The 24,507-nt window shown below is 41.2% G+C and overlaps 1 protein-coding gene across 1 annotated transcript in view; it reads left to right on the top strand.

Moving 5' to 3' along the window:
- The window catches only part of RBFOX1 (RNA binding fox-1 homolog 1), a 180,694-nt gene that overhangs the window by 132,191 nt on the left and 23,996 nt on the right, over positions 1-24,507 (top strand). Inside the window, exons 9-10 of the mRNA XM_022552334.2 lie at positions 3,592-3,631; positions 14,619-14,683. Of these exons, the coding sequence (XP_022408042.2) occupies positions 3,592-3,631; positions 14,619-14,683 (105 nt within the window). The remainder of the gene's footprint in view (positions 1-3,591; positions 3,632-14,618; positions 14,684-24,507) is intronic.

Here is a 24,507-nt window from a genome sequence, read left to right as displayed (position 1 = left end):
GACCTTGCATTGGCTGTTCCCTTTGCCTGGCTTGCTTTTCCTCCCTAGTTCCTCTTGAACTAGCTCAGGTGCTGGGGTTTCTGGGCCGTTCGCTGGGGTTCCCTCACCTCTGATGCCAGCCCTCCTCCTTCCATTACCAGGTCAGAGTGCCATCGTTCCCCTCCTCTGCAGCAGCTCTCGCGGCTGCCACCTTACACCAGGGTACCTGGCTTTGTGCCTCCCTGTAAGCTCCCTGAGGGCAGCCTTAGCTGGTGGGCTTGCCCTGAGCCGCAGCATCCTGGTTGGAGTGTAGTAAGCATTCCAACAGCAGAGGAATAGGGCTCATCAGTCTGTTTGTTTGAGTCTGTTCAAATGAGACGCCAGATCACATGTTCCCTTTGGTTCTCTGTCTTGTAAACGTGGGATGTCAGAGTCCCTGAGTAATCTTCTGTGGTCCATGGTGGAGGGCAGAGCGTGGCAGCCAGGTCACCTGGCTGAACAAGCCTAAGGCAAACATCGGGGCCTGTTCCTGACTCACTTCTGGGAGCTGTTGGTACCAAGAGGCTTGCCATGGAGGCACGCAGCTGGCCACAGTGCACAAGAGCTTGTCCTGATGAAAGAAGGGGCCCTTTTCTCAGCCAGAGCTCTGCCTCAGCCACTCCTGGTCCTGTGCCCCCTGGAACAGCCCCCAATGTCTGCAAGAGCAGACACAGATGGAGTCCCCCTCTACAAATATTTAGAGAAAGGCATCCCTTCCCATATTTGAATGTATATTAATGTTTGGTTAAATATTAATATATTGTTCACATGTGCATCACATTGTCTAGCCTCTTGCACTGGTATCCGAAGTCCGGGTCCAGGTTTTTGGGGTTTTATTGTTTGTTTGTTTGTTTTTGGCCTCACCGCGTGGCTTGTGGGATCTTAGTTCCCCGACCAGGGATCGAACCCATGCCCCCTGCAATGGAAGCTCAGAGTCCTAACCACTGGACCGCCAGGGAAGTCCCAGGGTCCAGTTTTTGAATCTTACCCCCCCCCCACCATTGACAGCAGCCATTGATGCTGAATAACCAGATGAAGATTCTACCTAGAATTGCTGTGTCACCTTCTGTCACCTACTAATGGCCAACCCCCCCTTTAAACTATGGGCAGTGTTCACTCAATAGATATTTACTTACATCTTCAGTGTGAAAAGCAATGTGTTGGCCGTCAAGTGGGATAGAATGTCGAGTAAGCTATTGGGTGCAACTTTCAGGGTGAAATGAGCTGCCTACACAAATGCCTTTAATATTTGACCAATATTTAAAATTGTTGGACCAAGTGAGGATTTGAGGATCGGAAAACGTGGTGCTGGTGTTCACAGGAAGGAGGAAGAACTCAGCTTGGGGTGGGCACTGGATAAAGCTCATAGCGATGTGATATTTAATTAGAACTTTGTTGGCAACTACCTCGCTCATCGCTTTGCACACATCACCTAACTCAATCCTCCCTTGACGTGGGCACTTAACCTCCTTCCCCATTTCACAGATGAAGAAGTGAAGCTCAGGTAGCCTAGGTCATTAGTCCCAGGGCGCATAGCTGCTGACTGCTGAGGCTGTGACCCAGATGCCCGTGTGTTTCCTCTCTAACTTGGCTCTTGAATGGTGTTCTGCTTTTGGATGAGGTTATCAGGAGACAAGGCTTCCCTGGCACAAGGACCAGCACTTGCAAGGGCGTGATGTCATGGAGGAATGGACAGTGTGACTGACGTCTTGGGGGAATGGACAGCGCTGTTCTGATCTGGCTGAATGATCAGCTCTGGGCCCAGTCTTGCTGGCAGAGGCCAGCCCTGGCTTCTGACCCCCAACAGGCAGTATCTTTTTATGTTGGAAACGTTGAAAGAGAAATCAAAGCCTAGCTCAGGTTGCCACTTACCTCTGGATCTCGGATTAGGGTTTGACGCTGCTTGACAAGTGCTCTTGTGAACCGGAGCCCCTTTTCGATCCAAACAAAAACAGCTGAAAGCGATTCCTACTGACCTCCTTAGCATGTGAAATCCCTGCCCCGTTTTTAAAGATGATGGTACTTGGGGTTTAACCAATCAACTCTGAAAAGCTCTGAGAAGCACACTGCAGTGTTCTCCAGCAAACCAGTGTCACTGCCGTGTGCGTGTGTGCATGTGCGTGTTGTCGAGTGTCTCCCCTTGGCTCTCGATATGCTTGGCTTACCTGCGGGTCCACTCTGCTCCTGAAACCTGCTGGAATCCTTCGGTAATCAAAGTCCTGCTTCTGTTAGGACTGCAGCTCCATTCGACGGTGGGGCGCATTGGAGAATTTGCGGTGGGGCGCATTTGACAGAATCATAAATCATCTGTAAATTCCAGGGGAAGAGATCAGGGAAGGTTATTAATAACAACTGCTATCCTTTGGAAACATGCCTTAGAAACCCACATTTTTGTATTTGAGATGTTCTGGGATCTTCACAAAGGCCTGTGAGGTGCGCAGGCTACATGGGATCCTCATTAAACCCGTTTTAATGCTTAGGAATTTTAAGTCAGTTTCCTAGGAGCCCAGAGCTGTGAGCTTCTTTTCCTGGATATTTCACTCGAGGTAAACCAAAAAACTTCTGGAAAAGTCCAGGATCTTTTATTTACCCCGTCCTGTGAGGTCCCTTCTCTCTGAGATGACTAAATGGACAGGAATCAGAGAGCTGCTGTGAGGCCAGGCTTGTTCAATCATTATGTGGGAGTCTGCTTAGTCTGGTTATAATTTATGCGAATATACACACAGACATAGGCGTGTACACACACATGACTCATGAGCCCACGTACACACAGATGTGCACACACATACTACACACATCATATGCACAATATCTACATTCATATACACATGCACACACATGCACTTATACGCATGTACACGGTATACACATGCACACACGTATGCATTTACATGTTCAAAGTAACGCACACATTCATATGCATATATACGCACAAAGCACACCCATATACAAAAGCACACATATATTTTTGCACACACATCTACACACCTGTTCACACACCCGTATAATTAGAGATATTCTACATGTACCATAAAAGAGGGGCACGTGGAATCGTCAAATAGAATACTAGAGTGTGGAAGAATATAGAAGAAAGTTTCTGAAATCGTTTGGATTGTGCAGTGCCCCTGAGGTCATTCAGCTCTAACCCGTATTGAAAATGTGACATCCATACGCCTGCTCTTATCAATCATACATTTTAAGCAGATGGTTTTTTTTCCGGGGGGACCTAGATGGTTTTGCTGAATGCAAACCCTGATCCTCATATCTGCGTGGGTCACTTAAAATAAACGTGAATCCTCTTTGCATTTCTACACCCCTCCGGAAAGATTGCAAAGTCTGGTACCCAGCACGCCACCATGTCCTGATTCTGGGCAGACACCGAACCCCAGCCTAATTTTCTCAGTCTGATGGACTGCCATTGTCTCCAACCTCCTTAACCAATCTGAAAACGATCCTCGGTTCCTGTGTTTCGGATCTTGTGACCAGACTAACTTCGCCAGTGCAGGGGTTGGTGTGTCTGCATGGGGAAATGCACTAATATGAATGTTTTTCTTTGTGTGTGCACCCTTGCAGTGTTGTTTACCAGGATGGATTTTATGGTGCAGACATTTATGTAAGTATTCATTAACGTGCATGCCATCCTTGTTTCCTCCGGAGTCATTCTTTTTACAAGTTTGCTGCAAATTTCTCTACTGGGTGCCGCCCATTTCCTCTTCCTGTGAGAAAGAGTCCAAAGGCTTGGAGGACTGATGGCCTTCTGCTCATGATAGCCGTCGTGCTGTTGAGTGAGGGGCATTAACTCCCTGATTAACTTCAGAATAAAGGCAAAACACCTTCCCCAAAAAGATGACATTTTTCCCATGTCAAATTAAAGACCCTCCTTCAAAAAGAAATCCTCTCTGAAGTTCTCAGTATGGTCTGTGTGTTTTCAATATAATATGTAGGATGACAGCTGTAGTTACCAGCTGTAGAGGGTGAAAATATATTTTCATGGCTGATGTTTTGGTTGTTTTCTTGTAAATATATTTAATTGTTGATCACTACAGCCCCAGAAAGATATTTCTTCCCCCAAACCCCGTTTCTCTCTCTCTCTCCCCCACTGATGATTTTAGCAAGAAATATCTCCTAACAAAATACAGACCAACTTAAGCATTCAACTCTTATTTTTTTCAACTCTTTATTCCCTCCATCTCCCCAAAACAGTTACCTGATTTAGAATTATTTGTCCAATTTAGAATTGTTTGTTAAATGGTACCACTTTATTAAGCTTTTCACTTTTAGAGAAGAGGAGGATGTTTCTCATTATGGGGCCATAATTAAATTTACCTAACTTGATCTAGAGGTAGTTATTCACCCATGGTATTATATTAGCCTCAATGTTTTGAAAATGACTTGGAATAAACACAATTTAAAAGAAATGGGTGGGGTTGGGAGGTATTTTCTAAATCATATCATTTTTATTACGAGGGACCTCAAATTCAGTGGAATCATATTTGTTGTTTTATAGATTAGATAACAAAGAAAAATGTAACCATATTTCTGATCAAATTGAGGCAATTTACTAGAAAATAGGAAAGACACTAGTTATTTAATTTCCTTCCCTTCGAATTTCAAATAATTACAATTTTGAGGCAGAGTATTAATCTCCATCAATGATGAACTTGGGTTTTATTATAATTGCATCAAGTACATTTATTATAATCTGTGGGTTAGGTGGTTGGTTTTTTTTTTCCCCTTAATGAAATGAAAGAGCAACTTACATGTTCTTTATTCACCCAGGGAACAACCTATTTCCTTCTTGTGGTGTAGCTCCATCCTCTCCTTCTCAAGTCTTCTTTTTCCAAACTTTGAGTTTATACCATTTTAAATAGAGAAGCAGGCAGGGGCTAAACAGGCTGGACCTCCTCCAAATCCTCAGATAACCCATAAACCCAAACATCAGTCTATACCCTTCCCCTAGGGTAGCCTCTGGATAGAGGATGCAAATGGAGGGAGTTAGGACTTAGTTTAGGACTTTTTTTTTTTTTTAATTTCAGAAATGGAGGAGAGTAGAGAAGGGATGGAGAAATTAGAAAAAAAGAAAATACACAGAAAGGAAAACTATCTTCATCAACACTCACCCAAGGGGAAAAAAAATGTGGACATTACTAAGTCTAGCTAAAATCAAACACATTACAATTATTAGCTGCCATTTATTGAGTGTTCCCTTCTCTGTAAAATGACAATAATTTATTGAATTATTTGTAAGATGACAATGACTTATTGAATTATTAATTTGTGCTGTCCTGTGGGTAGGTCAAATTGGTGTCTCTTCCTTGCCTCATAGCTTTTTAGTTTAGTTTTTTTTTTTTTTTTTTTGCGGTACGCGGGCCTCTCACTGTTGTGGCCTCTCCCGTTGCGGAGCACAGGCTCCGGACGCGCAGGCTCAGCGGCCATGGCTCAAGGGCCCAGCCGCTCCGCGGCATGTGGGATCTTCCCGGACCGGGGCACGAACCCGTGTCCCCTGCATCGGCAGGCAGACTCTCAACCACTGGGCCACCAGGGAAGCCCTGCCTCATAGCTTTTTGTATAACAGGAAGTAGAAGCTTCCTGAAGGTACAGGCAGTAGGAGCCCACAAATAAGGAAAAAGAATGGGCGAGAGTAACAGATAGAGAACGTCTGCATTGGTTGAGACCAATGAAAAGCCGCGAGAACAAGGCAAGTAGAGAGAGCAAAGGGACTCAGAGGAGAGCATCCAGACTAAGGTGGAAAGAGAAACTCCATTCAGGGAGAAAAGCTCCAAAAAAGTCCCTTTGTGCTTTCGGTTCCTTTTGGGGTTTTTGCTTCCCACTGGGTGAGGTTTGGATGAACAGGGTTACGTCAATAACTTCAAGTCCTGAGTTTCCTGGTGCCAAGGCTTAGAAATCTGTCCCTTTTGCCCTTATCAAGCCACCCTACTAGCCAAAAACATTTATATATTTTTCCCACTGTTCATATTATGATGATAAGATTTTAAGGAGGCAGCTCCAAACAGGCAATTCGGTGACGGAAAAGCTAACTGAAATATGAAGTTTTAGCTTTGTTTACGCAGCACATTTCTGTCCTCTTTCCAGGAAGGTAGCTTCTGGAATACTTTACTCTGTATCCGAAGGCGGCTTTGGAATCTTGCTGCATGGGTGGTGTATGTATGTGGGGGACAGTGATGAACTAGACTCTGCCCCATCAGGGCAGCAAACCAAGGGCTCATAGATGGCCTTAAGTTGATTTAAGGCAAAAAAGAATATGAATATTTCCTGCACTCTAAAGCTTATGGTGCAGGATTCATCCTGGCCGGAAGTATGTTATAATCTTGAATGTGCTATTTGAAGCTGCTACCCCTACCTCCTTTTAGATACTGGTATGTTCTGGTGATTAGAAATGTCCCCCGTGCTCCGTTTTTTTTTAAAGAAATGATGATTAAAGAGGTTCATAAAAAGGCATGCAAGGTTCTATTTTATTTAAAGGAAGTGTGTGGCTTGCTCGTTTGATCTCATTAAAAATAGTGCACTAGCACAGGGAGATCAGCTCGGTGCTTTGTGACCACCTAGAGGGGTGGGATAGGGAGGGTGGAAGAGAGTCGCAAGGGGGGGGGTATGGGGATATATGTAGACGTATAGCTGATTCACTTTGTTGTACTGCAGAAACTAACACAACATTGTAAAGCAATTATACTCCAATAAAGGTGTTAAAAAAATAGTGCACAATAAATAGGCCTAGGGCCATCCTGAGAAGACCTGGGACATGTCTTAGACACATTGGTCCCCTCTAATAGGTCTAAACCAGTTATTTCTTTTTAATTTTATTGGGCAGAGTAATAAGCTTCTGGCTTTGGTTACTTTTAAGGAAAGTAAGGGGAGGCTGCTCTCCAAACCTTCCTGCCCCGATTATCCTCCGCCTTGACAGTGGATCAGAGCAACCCAGCAACTATAACAGCATGGGTACCAGAACGACTGACCTTTTGTACACACCCTGCTTTCTCCACTCCTTCTCCTCTTTGTCGTCCAAGGTCTCCATCCCTCCCACCTGATGGTGGAGCCCTCTGGCATCTCCCAGTCCTGCCAGAGCACAGAGGATTTGAAAGACCCGCAGGATCCCTGTAACTAGCAATCCCCCTTACCTAGAATTAGCTCCTCTTAAACTTTTCAGGGAAGAGAAGATTGAAGTGAGAGAGAGAGTGATAATCATGGACACCCTGAAAGTGCTGGAGGCAGTGGATTTGTAAGAAGATGCTGTGAGCTAGAAGCTAAGGTTCAAAACCAGGGCCGCCCCTTTGGGCTGAGTGCAAAGAAGAATCATCTTACTCGGGAGCCCAGCCCTGCAGGGGAAATGCTGCCTGTTATGCTCAGGCCCAGTGCAGATGGCCAAGGGGTTTCTGAGTCAGCAAGGAGGGTCACAAAAGTCATCACCTGGGTCCCTTCTACCTGAGGACACACTACACACACACACACACACACACACACACACACACTTTTAGTATTTTGAAAGGTAGGAATTGAGCTTCCATCACTAGCCTGTCAGACCTACAAGTTCACTCATTGTTTAGTGGTGCCCATTTCCATAAATTCTTCTGAATTAAAAAGTGGGCCATGGCACAACATTGTAAATCAACTATACGTCAATAAAAAAAAAAGTGGGCCAAGTTAATGAAAAAATATATAAATAATAGGAGAAGCGATACATGGGTATGATCAACCATTTGAAAGTTGAAGGACCACGTCCCCAGGACCTGCAAAGCAACCCATTAGATTTAGGGGTGAAGCTAGAGATCTCATAAGGCTGGCATCAATCAAGGAGCTGAAAATAAGGGTTGCTGAACTGAACCAAGACAAGTTTTCACCTGCTCAGGGAGATAGCAAAGAATATGGCATTTGATCAAAAGATAACTATTGAAAATGCAGAGAAGGAAATGATAATAGAGCTGTTAAAAAAGATCTGAGAAACTCTCAGTAGAAACAAAAGTAAGAGAGTAGAGTTCTGGGCACTGGAAAGAAGGGAAGAGAAGACGGGGGAGCAGGAGGGCACCAGAGAGTGAGAGGAAGAGTGAGAGAGAGAGAGAGAGATGATATAGAGTAATGGTATCTTTTTTTTCTTTCTTGTTTTTTTTTTAGGGCTGCGTTGGGTCTTCATTGCAGGCTTTCTCTAGTTGCGGCGAGTGGGGATTCTCTTCGCTGTGGTGGGCGGGCTTCTCATTGCAGTGGCTTCTCTTGTTGCAGAGCACGGGCTCTAGGCACGTGGGCTTCATTAGTTGTGACATGCGGGCTCAGTAGTTGTGGCTCACAGGCTCTAGAGTGCAGGTTCAGTAGTTGTGGCACACGGGCTTAGTTGCTCCACGGCACGTGGGATCTTCCCGGACCAGGGCTCAAACCCGTGTCCCCTGCATTGGCAGGCAGATTCTTAACCACCGTGCCACCAGGGAAGTCCTGATGATATAGACTATAAATGTTAACCTCGCTCCCTTTTATTAGAAAAGCCCTAAGCTTTCTAACACTCAATGCAGCTGAGAGGCTCCCTAGTGAATATGTCTGGATGAGATTCCAGTGCATTTCTGCATCATGCCTAAATCCCGTTATAACAAGGTTCTGGGTGACACCATGACTTAAATACAATTATTTCTGCATTCATGTCACTCTGCTGTCCATGGATCTTAAAAAGGTGTCCTCATTTCACTGACGTTTGCGCTCAGGACAGAAGTGTCAGTAGCATTGAAAGGTGGGAAGAGAAAATTCTCCAGATAAAAACCCCAAGTGTTTATTCCTGAGATCCTGTTTTCAGGATCTGATCCAGCTGGGGGTCCTCATTAGGCTGGTCAGTAACGATGGGGGAGGAGGCAACAGCCCATCCAGAAGTTAAGCATGTCCTGTGTAAGAGACAAGACACTGAACTGTTACATCACCTCATTCCCTCTGCACATGGTCCTATCAAGGAGCAATCTCATTACCCATCACCTCCATTTTTTTTTTTCCCGGAGGAGGAAACTTTTTTCAGGAAAGAGATGAAATTATTTGTTCAGAAATCTTCACTGTCACTGGGGTTTGAGCCCATGTGATCTAATTGCCGAGTTCAACCCTTAAGCCCTGGGCCAACAGAATAACACTGTTGTCCCTATTGAGCAAACTTGAGAAATGCAGTGAAAAAAAGGAAAGGGGGAGGGTGAGAAGTGAGAGGATAATGGAGAGTGTATGGGGTGGACAAGCCACAGGGAATAATATCTGTACTTGAAACATTCAAATAAGCGAGAGAGAGAGAGAGAGAGAACTTTTACAGTTTTAGTTCCATAAACGTAGATTTTAACTTTAAAAGGAAGGCTAAGTAGAACTAAATTGGAAAGAAAAGCCAGAGTATATAAAAAATATATATTACACACACACACACACACACACACAATGTTTCTAGTCATATATGTTAAAAGCAGCTTTGATAGCTTCATTGTGATTCATTGTTTCAAGAAATGTAATTGTGTTGTGTTATTACATGAAATTAAATTTAAAAAAATATAAAGGCGTTGATACAGTTATGGTTGCTACTGTGCTGTCATCCTAATTGCCTCAATCATTAGGCATCAAAGTTAAATCCTCAGGTGTTCCAGAGAATTCCAATCATGAGATAAAGAGATAAATGTGAGCGAGTTAACTTGAGCTATTGAAATATGCTGGTAGGGGAAGAAGCCATGAAAATATCCTTTTTTCTTCTTTAAAAATAAACACAGGTTATAACACAAATACGGTGAGTGCGGTTTGATCCCCAGCCCCACTGTCTTGATACTCTCAGTTACAGAGATTTTGTAGCTAAAAAAGGCTCGGCATTGCTTAGTCTTTCTTTTGGTTTGATGGGTCACTCTTAGGTCTTAGTGAAATAAGAGAAGCAAACTTGTAAATGAATTGCTCTGGAATTTCTGTCTGACGTATGCATTTTCTTTTATTTCATTTTTGCATTGAAAAACATTACATTTCTGTTTCCTTATAGAGTAGTGTATCAAGAGCCTGTGTATGGCAATAAATTGCTGCAGGTATGAAATCCCGGCTGGTGGAAAAACTCATCACTATTGATTGTGGGTTTGCTGTGAAATCCTACTAACAAGACAATTGCGGGGAGGGGAGATGGTCTCTAACATAGAAGGAGGAAAGACTTAACTGAATTTTCCAGTTTTGATGTGAATTCTTCTAGAAGAGAGATGCTCATCATGAAATGTTTCCCTCTTTGCTAGATTGTGTGTCAAAAGGTCTGGCTTGGCTCTTCATTTCTTGGCTTAAAATGTATCTGGCTTCAATGACTATAAACTCAGTGAAAATAATTCAAGGGTTTCATTGAACCAATTGTCGGAAAAAAATTTTTTAGTAGGTTCCTGGAGTCAACTGGGATGGTTAAACCAAAAAGCCTTTTATACATCCAGCATTGAGGGTCAGCATAGCTAACATAACTTCCCCTGGTTTCATTGTAGCTTCTTATAAATTTATTTCACAACTTTTGCCGTAGCTCTGAAACCTATTTCCCACTGCTGAAGCAACACCCAAATGAACGAACTTGTAGGAAGGAAACAGAAAAAAATCAACACATCCATCGAAGTGTAGCTTGGCTAGGTCTAAAACCAACATTAAAACTGTCAAATAAAAGGAAAGAGGAATGAAAACTAATGATCAGTGGGAGTTTTATTACATGGGTTTCCCTGTGACCTGCATCCTCGTTTTGGTTCAGTATTAAGTCAATTAAGAAGGTACTTTTTTTTTTACTGTGAGATTAATCAAGTTTTAATAAGAAATCTAATATAAAAAATGGGTACTTGGACCTAGGAGAGGACCAAATAGTTAAAATTCCTGACATCAACTTTTATTTTCACTTTCTAAGAAAACAGGACTTCTATTGCCATATTTCAAAAATAGCTGAACATATGCAGATAAAAGAGTAATGATTTATATTTATGTTTTACATTTTGCAAATGTTCTTTAAATGTCATTATAGTGAATCAATTTTATGTATATTATTAATCCACCTGTTTTAGACAAAGTGAGATCCTTGGATGTTCTCAGAAAGGAAAAGCCCTACCCAATCCCTGTGTCCCCACCAATGACAAAAATTTTACCTCGCTTCCTAAGCAATTCGCCGTTCGGATATTTGAACATCTTTTTCCAAAAGTATGCTCTCAAGTTTAAACGTGTGATTTCCGTTGTCAAAACACTCTGTGATGCAGTGGAGAGCCACAGGGCTCATTGATAATGCTTTACAAAGTTCCACAAATGAGTATCCAGTTTCGTTTCACTCAGCATCTCCCAAACCTGTTTGGTCATGAAACCTTGCCCTTCCCTGCCACTATGAATACGCCACCAAGCACAATTTTGAAAATGGTTCATTGGTGTATCATTAAAGGTCCTTAGTTGCTAACTTCCCCCAGTGGACCTCCAGAAGTCTTGCTAACAAAGGAAGTGTTTCTGACCATGTGAGTCAGTATCTCCCATGGCCGCATCTGGTGGCGGTGGCCAGGTTGAGAGGGGAGATCCATAATGACATTTAAAATGTGTATGTTCTATAAGTTCACACTTGTATTTTGCTGCCTAGCATGTGAAAGTGAGTACATTTTGTGAGTAGGGAGTGTAGACCATTTTGTGTTTGTCATCCCTTTTTTACCTTTGGTTTGGTGGTGGGAAAAATCTACTTGTCAAGGATGCATTTTTTTGTCCTAAGGTCTGGGAGGACCAGTTTCAATGTGAACGTGGTTTGGTGATCGCAAATAGGAGTGAGTGCTTCTTTTTTCAGACATTACTCCAGAACCTTGCAGAAGCTTTGGCTATGCTCAAGGAGCTGCAAAATATAGGGCAATAAAACTGATTAGAGGCACCTGTTAGAACGGCTAATTAAAGCAATTTGTATTTTTTTTTATTACTTTACAGTGTATGAACACATATACGGAGTTAATACACAACTCTGGTTTTCCCCTTAAACGGATTTCATACAGAAGAAAAATAGCGAACGAAGACAATGCAGTATATAAATGTGGTGACACCCAGCCATCCAGTCCTTTTCTTTTTCCAATTATTACGTATTTCAGGGATCACTTAGGCCTGGACTGTCCAATACTGTAGCCACCAGCCCCATGTGGTTGTGTACATTTAAATTCAAATGAACTCAACTTAAAGAAATCAAAAACTCCATTTGGTGTACCAGCCACATTTCAAGGGTTCAGTAGACATTTAGGACAAGCAGCTACCATACTGGACAGCAAAGATATAGAACATTTCTGATATCATCAGGTCTGCTGGACAGCAAGAAGATCACTGACCAAGGTCAAAATCTCTCCACTGGTTCCACAGACTTCAGCAAACTATGACCTTGACTCATGAATCAGGAATACTTGTAAACACATTCTTAAATAACAAAGATAAGTGTCAGGACATTGACCACTTGTGCCTGTCTTGCATGGAAACACACATTTATTTTCTCTAAATGGCCAAGTCATTATGCAGACATACAGAGGATGGATCTTTCCTGAAGCGTCATAGATAAGTCCCTCTGAAGGATCCCAGGTGTACACACATCCGTTTTATATTCATGCAATAAGTATCAACCTAATAGTCAGTGAGGTTTGTTTTAGGTGTATTCTATTTGCACTGCCACAGTTTTTCCCACTTATCAAACTTGCTACCTACTTCCATTGACGGAAAACACTGCAGAAGTTGGGGGAGTCCTACAGAGTTCAAAGAAGGTTTGCAAACAGGACGTGGCCAGAAATCTTTACTGGGACCAAATTCACAGTCACCAAGGCATGACTGATTGACACGGAACTTGATGCAAAGAACTTTGCAATAACTTTTCTTTTCTGTTCTGGAAGTGAAAGAAAAAACACACACTCAAACTTTCTCCATTCAGAGCTTTCAGCTAAGGCCTCCTAGCAATCAGGAAACCAATGCCAGCCCCTCCCTTCCTCATTAAGTTCAGGAACATACATACCTGCAGACCTGTGTCTTTTATGGCTGCGTGATGAAAGCTGAAGAGATGGGCAAGCAGATGAAAAGAATGGCTCCAGAAATCTGGTGACCCCGATTTTCCCTCAGCCCATCGGTCTGTATTCCTCAGCGCATCACTCTGTATCTGGAGCTTGGTGCTGGGTGTGACAATTGCTTTGGTTTTCCATCTCCTCAGCACATTTAATGAGTTTCTCCGTTCCTAATTAGAGAACATGGTGTTTGGAACACCAGGTGGTATCTGGCTAAGACCTCTTTTTTTAACTTTCACATTGTTTTTCAAGGGAGACTTTTTTTTTTTTTAATACTGGCTCCAAATTATTGGTGATTATCTGTCAGCATGTCTTGGAGGTATCGTCTCTAGCATGATCCAAAGAAGGAACTTGATTAAGGAGAAACTAGCTTTTTGGAATTGCTGTGTAAGTGATAGCGACGCTTCTTGCAATTTTCTCGTTCATCTGTTTTCTATCCTATACCTGGAGCCAAATATAATGAACTCCTTCACCCAAAACCCTACCATTAAATCCCCCCATTACACCAGTTATTTATGCTGTTAGATGCCCTCTGACATCGCAGTCTGTCCTGAATTGCCCCTCTACAGTGAGGGTGAGAACCCTTCTCCCAGAGGATTATGGGACTATGTATTCTAATTAGAACCTGAATGGTCCTGTGTTATCGGTGGAGACTGGATCCTGCTTGTTAACTGTGCTGAAATCATTCGACAGTGGTTGATGTATCGCTGTGGTCTGCTGGGCAAGGAGCTCTGTTATTTTCACAGTTTGATAATCAATGCTCCACTGAACGCAGTTCCTTTAGAATATGCCCATTTGTTTGTCCTCTGCTTAACTGAACAATTGCAATTACTGGTACATACAACTAAATGTTAATTATTTTTCTCAGATTTTTTTTCTCTCCTAATGATTTTATTTACAAATTGGAAGGCTTTATATTTTCCACACCGAACAAATTCTCCATCTGAACCAGTGTGATATCTTTAGCTGAAAAGACAGAATTTTTAAGTGCTCACCATTCCTCTTTTTAATCATTACGTGATATGTAGAAAGCTGGAGACAGTCTTCTTTAACTGCTTTAGTGGAACAACTACACGTGCAAGAGATGGCTAATACACTTTCAATCAAAGGGTTATCTTATTTTTTTTAATAAATATCAAAGTGAGACGGCAGGGCATTAGCTTGACCAGTATTGCATTTTTAAGGAAGTAATCAAAGATTGAATAAAATGTAAGTTAATAGCTGATAAGTAAAGGTAAAGCATACTCATTTTTGAAAATCTGGAAAGTTCAGCAAAGCATAAAGAGCATTTAAATAATTCCCCATAATCCTCCCCACCCCAAAACAATTACCATTAATTAACATGTAGGTACATCTCTTTCAAAGGGTCTCTGGGTTGTCCCTTTGGGATATGCTTACAACTGCTAACTTTTAACATCCAGCTGGGGTTGGTGGTCCGCCCCCCGTCTTTCTGGCGTGCTTCCGTACTACGCTTTCATTAACCTCCACTTTAGTTTGTTAGAGGTGGGTAACCACTGTTCTGATGTGGCCTCACAATCGGGCACCCTGAGTTGGCTTCCTCTGCGTTCCTAAGTCCCCTTTCTCCTTGTGTTTCAGGGTGGTTACGCTGCGTATCGCTACGCCCAGCCCACCCCTGCCACCGCTGCTGCCTACAGTGACAGGTAAGGGCCTTCCTTCTCACGCTTGACATTTACCTGGAAATTAACTTAACACGTGGGAGATGAGATTCTCGTCTGGTTTTGGTGCAAATGCATGACTGCTGGGGAGGCAGCACCCCAAAAGTTAGGTCTCATGGTGAAGGTCAACAGGGGGCCACAGAGAGAGAGGATGCACAATGACGCCTAGCTCATTCTAAGCACTCGCCCTCTCTGCTGAGACACAAAGATAGTGATACATTTTGTCCGTGCATAGTTGTTTTCCTGATCTCAATTCCTGTGACAGCACACCTTGCATGCACAAAGTATACTCCCTGTACCAACCTTCTCATGGTCTTCTCTGTAAGACCCTGGTTTCATCTAATGCATAGGACAAAAACCAGGAGACGATCCTGCAGGTTTACCTCGATTTTCAGCACCCCGTTTCCCTTTTTTTTTTTTTTTTTTTTTTTTTACATCTTTGTACATCCAGGAAAGCATTCCCCTTATTGCATTTTTTAATCCAAACCAAAGGGACGGGGGAGGTGTATCTGGCATTCATAAGGAGAGTCGTTCTTTTTGGCAACGCCCAATGACCGTATGAACAGAAGCCAACATTTATTTGTAATGCACACCACATGTTAAGACTGGCAGCGGAAGGGTTTAAGAAATGCAGAAGTCAGAATTGGATGTCGGGGGTAAAGGCTGGGGGATGGAGGAGCTCTATTACGCGTTACCCAGGCTTAACAGATGACTCGGTTTCTGAAATGGCAAGCCACAGCTATTTTTGTATAAGTGCTTTGAAAAAAAAAGTGTGCGTTTCCATATCGAATGCAAATCGTTGGCTCTGTTTTCTGAGGACATAAATGTGAATGTTCAGATGCTCTGCATGCACAAATGTCATGGAGGGTGCTTATTTTGGGTAATGACTCCTTTAATTTAAAAATATGTTTCATGAATAAAACAGTAATGGTACCAATTTGCATGTGTGGCTGAGGCATGCTGGGTCCGACAGGTAAGCAGGCGATGTCTTGGACTCGAGAATGGGGAGTGTCGGCAGACACTGGTTCTCCTCCCTGGCCTCTTGTGACTCAGTCCTTATCTTGGTTTGCTGTGGTATGCTTTCTCTGCAGTTCCATTCCATTTCTCACAAGGTGTGTCGTTAGCTCACTGTAACTACAGACTTCTTCTGAGGTATACTAAAGCAAAAGAAATTCCTGAACCCAAAAAGCCTCACTTTGAAAACCCCCGGCCTAAACTTGTAATAAAACGGCTCTTTGGCAAGATAGAATTGAGATCTGTTGTCTGAATGTATGCAGGTATTATTCCTGTTTTCTTATGAACAGCCATCACGAGCTCTCAAGGCTGGAGGGAGCTTCCAGAGGAACCCAAACTATTGTCAATGTGCAGTTCTAATTGCCTAAATTACCCAGTTACCCAACCATCAGTTGCCAGGATGCAAAATATGTCTTATAGAAGTTGCTGTCTTCAATACACTTTGACACTAGATTAGGGAAATTGAGAGGGTCAAAAAAGCTAATAAAAATGATGACAATCTTGAAATCCTCAAGATCCTTCTACAAATGAAAAGACTTAATGCTATTAAATTCTGCACACTGAAGATTCACAAAATATCAATTGTAATGTGGTTCATCTACAACCCTTAATTATTTTTATGAAAATATCTCTAGATGCTAAATTCTCCAACACCCACTCTCTATATAATTATAATCATAGTAACTTTAGCCTGCTGCATAATTATAAGAATCTTAAACAGATTTATGTCTTTGGATTTTTTATCTTGCTTCTCAGTATAAGTGCATCTATGCCCAAGCTGAAAAAAAGGTTAATTACAAAGATATGATTTAAATTGTTTTCTTTAATAAAACCAATCTAGACATTTGGAAAATAAAAAACAATGTTTAATACTATTCTTAGATAGAATTACTTGAGAATCTGGCCATCTCTATTTGCATTCATCTTAAAAATTAACATTTTGCTGCATTTGGGGGCACCATATATGCAAATGTATTTATGAAATCTGTCGTTTTAATATTATTAAGATTTCTCACCGGCAACATGTCCTACTGAAAAATTGCCCTCATTCTTGGTTTGGTAAATCTTGACTAACTCTGCAATTCCCACTTTGGTGTAATAGTTTCAGTTGAAGAAACCAACTAAATATACTCTTGTCCATATAATTGGCCTCTTGCTGTTCATTAAAGAAACTTGCACATTAGGTCTTTTTGGTTGCTGAGGCAATTGATTGCTAGCCCTGTTTCACTTTGTTATAAGCAAGACACTTGCCACGTATGGAAATATTGCATTGAGGGAAATGCAGTAATAGGTAAATTACCAGAAAACAATCTTTAAAGTGATGTTTCTGGTTTGATTTGTAAAGTGTATTTATGAAATGGTGGTACTTCCTTTTATTTTTAGTAAGCAGGTAAAGAGAAGGAAGACCCTTTTAGAGAAGACACATATTTGGGGGAAAATGTGAAATGATCAGAATAGCTTTCGAATCTAGATTAAGATGCCAATTATCTAGAATTATCTCAGGGCAGCTGTGTAATCATTTCTTTTTACTCAATCACAGTGTCATATCAGTAGGGAGAGACTCTTAGTTCCTACTTTCTAGAAGAAAGGCAGGATGACAAAGAGAAAAGCTTCTTAACCCAAAGAAACTCCTTCAAAATAGGAAGTAAAATCGGCAGGAATAGAGAATGTTTGGGTCACGCTCACTGGCTGTCAACTTGATCAAAAGAGAAGCTGCAACAAACTTTCTCTCTAATCGTGAGATTCACTCTTCAGACATCTTGAAAGGGGAAGAAGTTTGATGTCCCCAGTCGGTAGAATTTTACCTTTTATCAGCACAAATTAAGCCCTCATCAAATTAAAGATTCAGGGGCCTTTGGAAAATCTTGAACTCCAGTAGCCTCAGGACTGGCCAGAACGTCCTTGACGGCCACCTTGCAACTCCCCACCCAACATCTTCTTGGTTAAATGATCACATGCTGATTATCTCGGAGTACCCTGAGAGTTTCTGAATGCTGACCTCCAGAATGAAGACCGTCTGGTGTGGGCAGAGATTTCCCCCAAAGAAAAAGACCTGACTGGACTAGGTAATTTTATAGTCTTATTGATGAATTGAATGACAATAGGCAAACATCTTTCCTTGGCATTTAGGAAACATTTGGTAAGCCTTTGACCTCACCTCAAATCTTTACTTCAAATCTCACTTTGATTTGTGGAAAGCCAACTGTCCGAACTCTCAAGGGAGATGGTTTTCTGAGCTTGAACCACTCAAAGCATGGCAGTGGGGCCAATGGTCATCTGGTCATTGCATGCCACTTGGTGTTGCTGATGTGTTCGTGGTATGTTCTGGATTTGACAGGTCCATCATCACAGTAACTCAGTGAATGGCTTGCTTGAATTAAGCCTGGGGACAGGCTTCTCTTTATTGATTGGCTTTCGGTTTCTTTGTGTCCACGACTTGGTCCTTGTTGCATCTTTGAGCAGCCAGACTGGGAGGTGGAGGGGTGGTGATGGGGGGAGATTTCCTTTTCCATGAATTTTGCTACAGATATTTGGGTAAATATGTCTGATGTGTACACTGCTTTGATGAAAATGTTACTGTGCCAAAAAGGCAGACATTTGTCATGCTTGTCCTGCTTGCTAAACATTCTAACATCCCCTAACAACCAGTGCATGGAAACGGCCCTCCACATTAGGGCAGAAGGGAACTCAATTCAGACCAGCTAGAGGAGAAGGTAATAAAGTGGTTCACTCCAAGATTTCACGACGATCCAGTTGCCCTGATAGTTACCCTGGGCCACTGTTTTCATATAAGACATGCATTTCCGTAAAGATCCCTGAAAGTTAGCAGCTTCTGACATACAGTAGTAGTCCTGGCCATACAGGTGCCCCTAGACTGAGCAAAAGAGACAGCAAGCCACAGGTTTCTGTTTGTTTTATTTTCTACCCTTTTTTGTTTGTTTTTTGAGACCTTTAACTTTCATCAGCAATGTTAGACTGTACCATGTGAAATTTCTACCTTTGTGTGCCCCACATGGTGCACTACTGGCAATTTCGTATAGCTCAGCTTAATGGAAACCCAATTAAAATGCCATAATATCAATCATCGTGCTCTCTGCACTTGAAATACATATATGTATGGTCATACACATATATGTGTGTGTTGTGTATATATATTATTCATATACATATGTGAAAATATATGTATACACAACACATAGACGCACACACACACACACTTCTGCCTTAAGACCTCATGGAGGACTCATAACAGTATCTAGGTAAATCTTAATACAAGGAGGTCAGGACTTGTCAAGTTCAGCCAGTCGCAAGCCCCATGCTAGAACATCTATTAAATGCGATACTACAACCTATGAATAAAAGGTTCTATCTCAGAGAGAAATAGATTAGTAGTTCTTTCTTAAAACTCAATAGGAATAAGTAGTCATGTCTTTGGAGTCATGGAGAGGTTGATCTGTAGATCAACTATTTAAAATTATATGGGTGGTAGGGATGGATGGATACATACATGCATAGATGGGTGGATGGATAGATGGATGGATGGATGGTTAGAAAGGTAGATAGATGATAGAGAAATAGATACGTAGGTGGTTAGGTGGATGAATGGAAAGAAAGGGAGAAGAGAGAAAAAGGAAGGAAGGGAGGGAAGGAGGGCAGAAGGGACGGAGGGAGGGAGGAAGAATGGAAGAAAAGGAAAAGAGAGAAAGTGAGCGAGAGAGAGAGAGAGAGAGAGAGAGGAAAGAAGGAAGGAAAGAAAGAAAGAAGGAAGGAAGGGTGGACAGATAGGAAAAAACTATCATTTCTATGCTCTTATAATATTTCATCATAAGCTAAACTACAGGACGTAGAACTAAATCCTTACTCACAACCTTAGTTTGATCTAAACTGAAAAACTAAAGGGGTTTGAGTTGATTTCCATTTATGTGGGTACTCTCTCTACTTTAGGACTTTTGACGTCCTGGATTTAGATTAAATAATAGAGAAATGCCGTCATTAAAATAAGGCTAATAATTGCATTTAAAACGATACACCATTTTATGTGGAGTCCTTACCAAATCATATAGACTAAAAATGAAGGGGTTGTCAGCCTATAAAGCATACGAGCCCCCTGAATGGAAAATTTAATTTACCATTTAAGGGTTTTTTTGGTAGAAAAGTTAATTTTTAAAATACTGTTATACTTTAGGGACTTAACAATTTTACTTTCTCTTGCTGTGGAGTAGAATATAGAAAGCTTCATCTATGGGTAATGTGGATCCCTTAATGAGGGTAGACCATGCAAAGCAGAGAAAGGCGGGAAGTTGCATTGTTTTTCCCCATTCCTCTTATGTGAACCAAGTTAGATAAGGGTGGAAACTGTTTCTGATTAAAAAGCAGTCACAAGCCCCTGCACCCATCCTTTGTAGATGTGTGTAAGGAGGGATTTCAAGGTCTTATCCTGGTGCTTTGTGTGAAGCACTAGCTCCCTTGGCCAGCTCAAGACCTGATGACACTTACTGGTTTACCAGGACAGGAGAAGAACACGGACAATGTAATATGGCCGTCAACTCCCTTGTCTGGGGAATGGCCAGGCTTTACCCGTGCTTCTTTCGCATATGCTGTGAAAAATAGCTTTTCTTGTATGAAATGATGACAACAGCTTTGCTTTCTTCTTTTTTTATCCAGTTTTGTTTTTAATGTTCTTCCTTGGCAAAGTAAAAGTTGGCAACTCTATGATAGACTCCTTATTATATTTTATTTACATTTTCAATCTTTTTTTGAGAAATCCACGGGTGGATTTAAATTAAAAATAGAGTGAGAGCATTCTAAAACTTGGTGATGCCAAGAACAGTATTCTCAGATGAACGAGAAACTGAGGGCTTAGTTCATGAGGGGATAGATCTGCAGTTAAGACAAGGATTCAGGGTCGGAAGGAAGCTATTTTGGACTCACATTCTAATCTGTTGAGTTAAAACATGGCAGCAATAGTTACTCCACTGTCTTTTATTGATAGTGCCCTGTTGAAGTTGTTCTTGATTTTAGCTTTTAATCTTTTCCACTGTTTTCACTCATCCTGATGAGCTCTTCTGGGCTCTGCAATTAAGAAAAGAAAATGATGCTCTGTGAACTCGTAATAGAAATGAGACACTAATGCCTTTATTTATATCCTTCTGTACCCCAGTGCCCAGAAAAGCACATCCAGTCTTTAAAATTAGAACACCAGGTTGAAATATATATTCATACATAGTATTGTATATAATATTTCCTTGTTTTTATTTATATTCTTATTCTTCTTTTTGGTTTAAAGTTTACTTTCTTAACTGATTCTTTTTTTTTTTTTTGGTGATTCAGCATCCCCTCAGGAAGAGAAAGGGAAGCTAATTATTCTAGACAGCTTCAGGGTAACAAGAAAGAAACAGGGATTGCCTGTGAGTTTCCTGTTACAAGGCACACATACTACATGAAAATAAATTGCTTCAATAAAACTTGCCATATATATGAGAATGCTCCTGTGAAAATGTTCATTAGGTGGAAATAGAGGACTTTGGTACTTGCACTATTTCTTAAGACTTCTTGAAGTTTAATACAGTAACTGAGCAAACTTTGATTCAAATCATCTCTCTGTGATAACGATAACAATAATTATGATAATAGCAATAATAACAATGGCTGTGTATGGAGTCCTTACTATGTGATAGCACTAAGTGTTCTAAGTGCTTTACAAAGACAGTCACTGAACTGTCTCACTAAGTATTAAATTGACCGCCATGGTACAGATGGGGAAGACGAGCTTGGGGAAGGGTGAAGTAGATGTTCAGCTCAACTTGAGAGCTAATGTCTATGCCCTGAATCCCCAGGCTCTATTGCATCTTAGTGGAGCAACCTTGAGAAGTCGTTTCTTTGCCCTCCGTCACCTCCTCTGTGGTGGGTATATTGATTCCACCTCACAGAGTGGTTTGGAAGTTTTGAGACACTGCCTATGAAATATTCAGTGCATCAAGGGCAGTACATAAGATACTCTTGTTTTCATTTTCATGTTTATATTTTCATAGTCATAAATTCCAGTTTTTCATATTTTATTTCATATTCCCACAACGTAGTCCATTAAGAGCTTTAAATCTGGGTAGCAACAGTGAGCTTAGAGGAAACCAAAAATATCTAGGTTATTTCAGTTAGACACCTGAATCTCTATAATCCAGGGGTTTGAATCTGTTGTTTCTTTAACTGATTCCAGAGTCAAGCAAAGTTTAGGGAGGATAATGACCAAATATACTCAACTGATTATGATGTGGACAAGACTTTTAAAATATAGTAGGTAGGATTATATGCAACTCTAATCCTTTTTAATCCACTGAGTTCCAAGAATAATTTATGTTTGCTTTGTTTTGCATTTTTTTTAACGGAAAAACATGCTTTTTTTTTTGGCTACTTAAGCCCCCCAAATTGATCAGTCCTCCAAAGTTTAGATTTTGATATGTCAGGTTTTCTTAAAGTGAGCAGTCTTAGATGATGTTTCCTGCCACTTTTAAAACTCTTTTCACCACGTAGATTTCTGTTTTGAAGTTAATTTTTTCCGTAGTGTCTCTAGTGTGCCAGGTACTATATAAAACATTGGAACAAATGACCTGATCAGGTAAGCAGTATAGTTAGGGCACCCATATAATGATCATTTAAAATGGATCATTTTAAATGGGACATTGAAATGATCGTTTAAAATGGGATGACGTAACAGAGAAGGGATGCACTGGTAGTAATGACTCCAGGACAGCAGGCTTCAACTAGGACTGTCGTAAAACCAGAAGAACATGTGTGGTCATCCTAAGTAGAACCACCAGTGTGTGGATAGGAGAAGCAGGTCCAGGCAGGGTGATGTACACTCTGGGAAATCCCACTATTGGGCTTCAAGTCCAATGTCTGTCGGTCCGGGTCTTGGACTGTTTCTACCTCCTTATGCTATTGTTACAAAGTCAGGGCAAAGGCACGTTTGCAGCTTCAAATAGTCATACCTGAGACACAACTTGATAACTTAATGATTAAGAAGAGAATGGAATTTCATGCTCTCATTTATTTATTTTTCCCTATGGATCAATAGTTCTGATTGAACGTTCACCAAACAAATTACGATAACTAAGATAATTATATTTTCTGCTAGCCTGCTCTGCAGGTTGGAGCTGATTCCACTCTCAGAGATAGTGAAGGAGGGAATGTAGAGCTCTTGCTGGTAGCATCAGTGTGATTTTGGGAACTTGTGTTTATGGACACTAAGCTCTCAGTGATGAAAAGTAATATGGCTGTTACTGATCAGCGTGTTTCCTGAGTTTCTCTTCTTTTTAATTTACAGACAGGTACACACACACGCGCGCACACGTTAAATGAAAAAGTGCTCAAGTTTTTGTTTCAAGAAGTATTTGCCTTTGGTCCATAATCTTAACGGCTTCTTAACGACCGTTAGGCACTGCCAGATGAATATATAATTTAATTGAAGCAGTTAAAAAAAGAAGCAAGCCTGTAATAGTCAACAGACTGGACCAAGAAGGAGTTGGGGAGATATTAAAGGACATTCCAAACCCAATAGACCATAGCTGTCACAGCCATTTGGGTAGACACGTTTGCCAGTGACAAGACAAGATGTAACAACTCCTTTGGTCATATCATGGCCTAATTACATACTTTTTGGGTTGCAGATCATTGACTTGATAGGCCACAAAAAAGCAAATAAAACCTATCTTTTCAGTAGCGCCATCAGGGTCCTTCAGCTGTGAAAGGTTTAGAAGCAGGTGAGAAAGCCCAGAGCTTTCTAGAGGCTGGTCAGGAACCTCTGATGAGGACCTGTACACAGAAGCCTCTGGATGAGCCGTTTCTGTTGCAAATAAAGAACTTTCCTCGTAGAAGACAGTATTCCAGTCAAGTAGAAGGGAATATACACACAGTAGATAGACTCTGAACTGATGAAGCGTTAGTGAATGTGACGAAAATTAAACCTGCTCCACTTCGCCTTTTATTTTTTTGATCACTATCGGATATGCTAGAAAATCTTCGGGGGTAAGAGGGGACTTTTCACTTAAAAATTTCTAGTATTTCTTTTAACGTTATCAAAGCAAGTTCTGACTTTTGTACCTATGAAGAGAACTTTTAATTCTTTTCCAGAAGAACTGACTTCTACTTAAATGTGGCCTCTCTTATTTTCATATTTGTGTGTAATACATGCCTGTGAACAGTCATTGGACAGAAATAAATGACTTGTCATGGTTTTCTCCCTGATGTGAATCACAGTGATTTATTCTTCTGGAATGAGATTCTCCTCCAAATCATAGTGCCTTTCATCTTGAATTACCATACAAAGCATTTAGAGTAGGACCGCTATCAGAATTTAGGGTAGTCGGGTAGGTAAGAGCTTGAGGAGGAACTAACTTGTCCATGTTGTCATTGTTTCCAGGCTTATTCTTACCACATTATGATGTGTTAATGTTCAGATAGATCATTAGATTCTGGGGAGATGAGACAGAATCAAAGCCAAACACCCTTTTCCCTTAATTATCTTAATCACTTAGATTGAAATGTGTTGGCCTGAGAGTCTAGACATACATCACACATCTGATAACCTGGAACAGTGGTTCCCACTGTTTTTGCAGCCGTGGAATCTCTTTAAAAAGAAAACTAGTATTGCTGGATGCTTCTAGCATCCTTTTAATCCCTATCTCCTTTCATGGTCCAATTTTGTAATTTGAAATTTGATTGCATTAAAAGATTGAGGGACCTTTTCCCCCCTGCCATTTCTATATTGTTAGAGGGTTTGTGGACCACTTCTAGTAACT

This window comes from Delphinapterus leucas, chromosome 15 (genome assembly GCF_059928025.1).
Source record: "Delphinapterus leucas isolate spDelLeu-1000000601 "Yukka" chromosome 15, BTC_Dleu_Yukka2, whole genome shotgun sequence".
In the NCBI taxonomy this organism is placed as follows: domain Eukaryota; kingdom Metazoa; phylum Chordata; class Mammalia; order Artiodactyla; family Monodontidae; genus Delphinapterus; species Delphinapterus leucas.
Note: the sequence above shows the minus strand (reverse complement) of the source record. Positions and strands in the feature narration are given on the sequence as shown.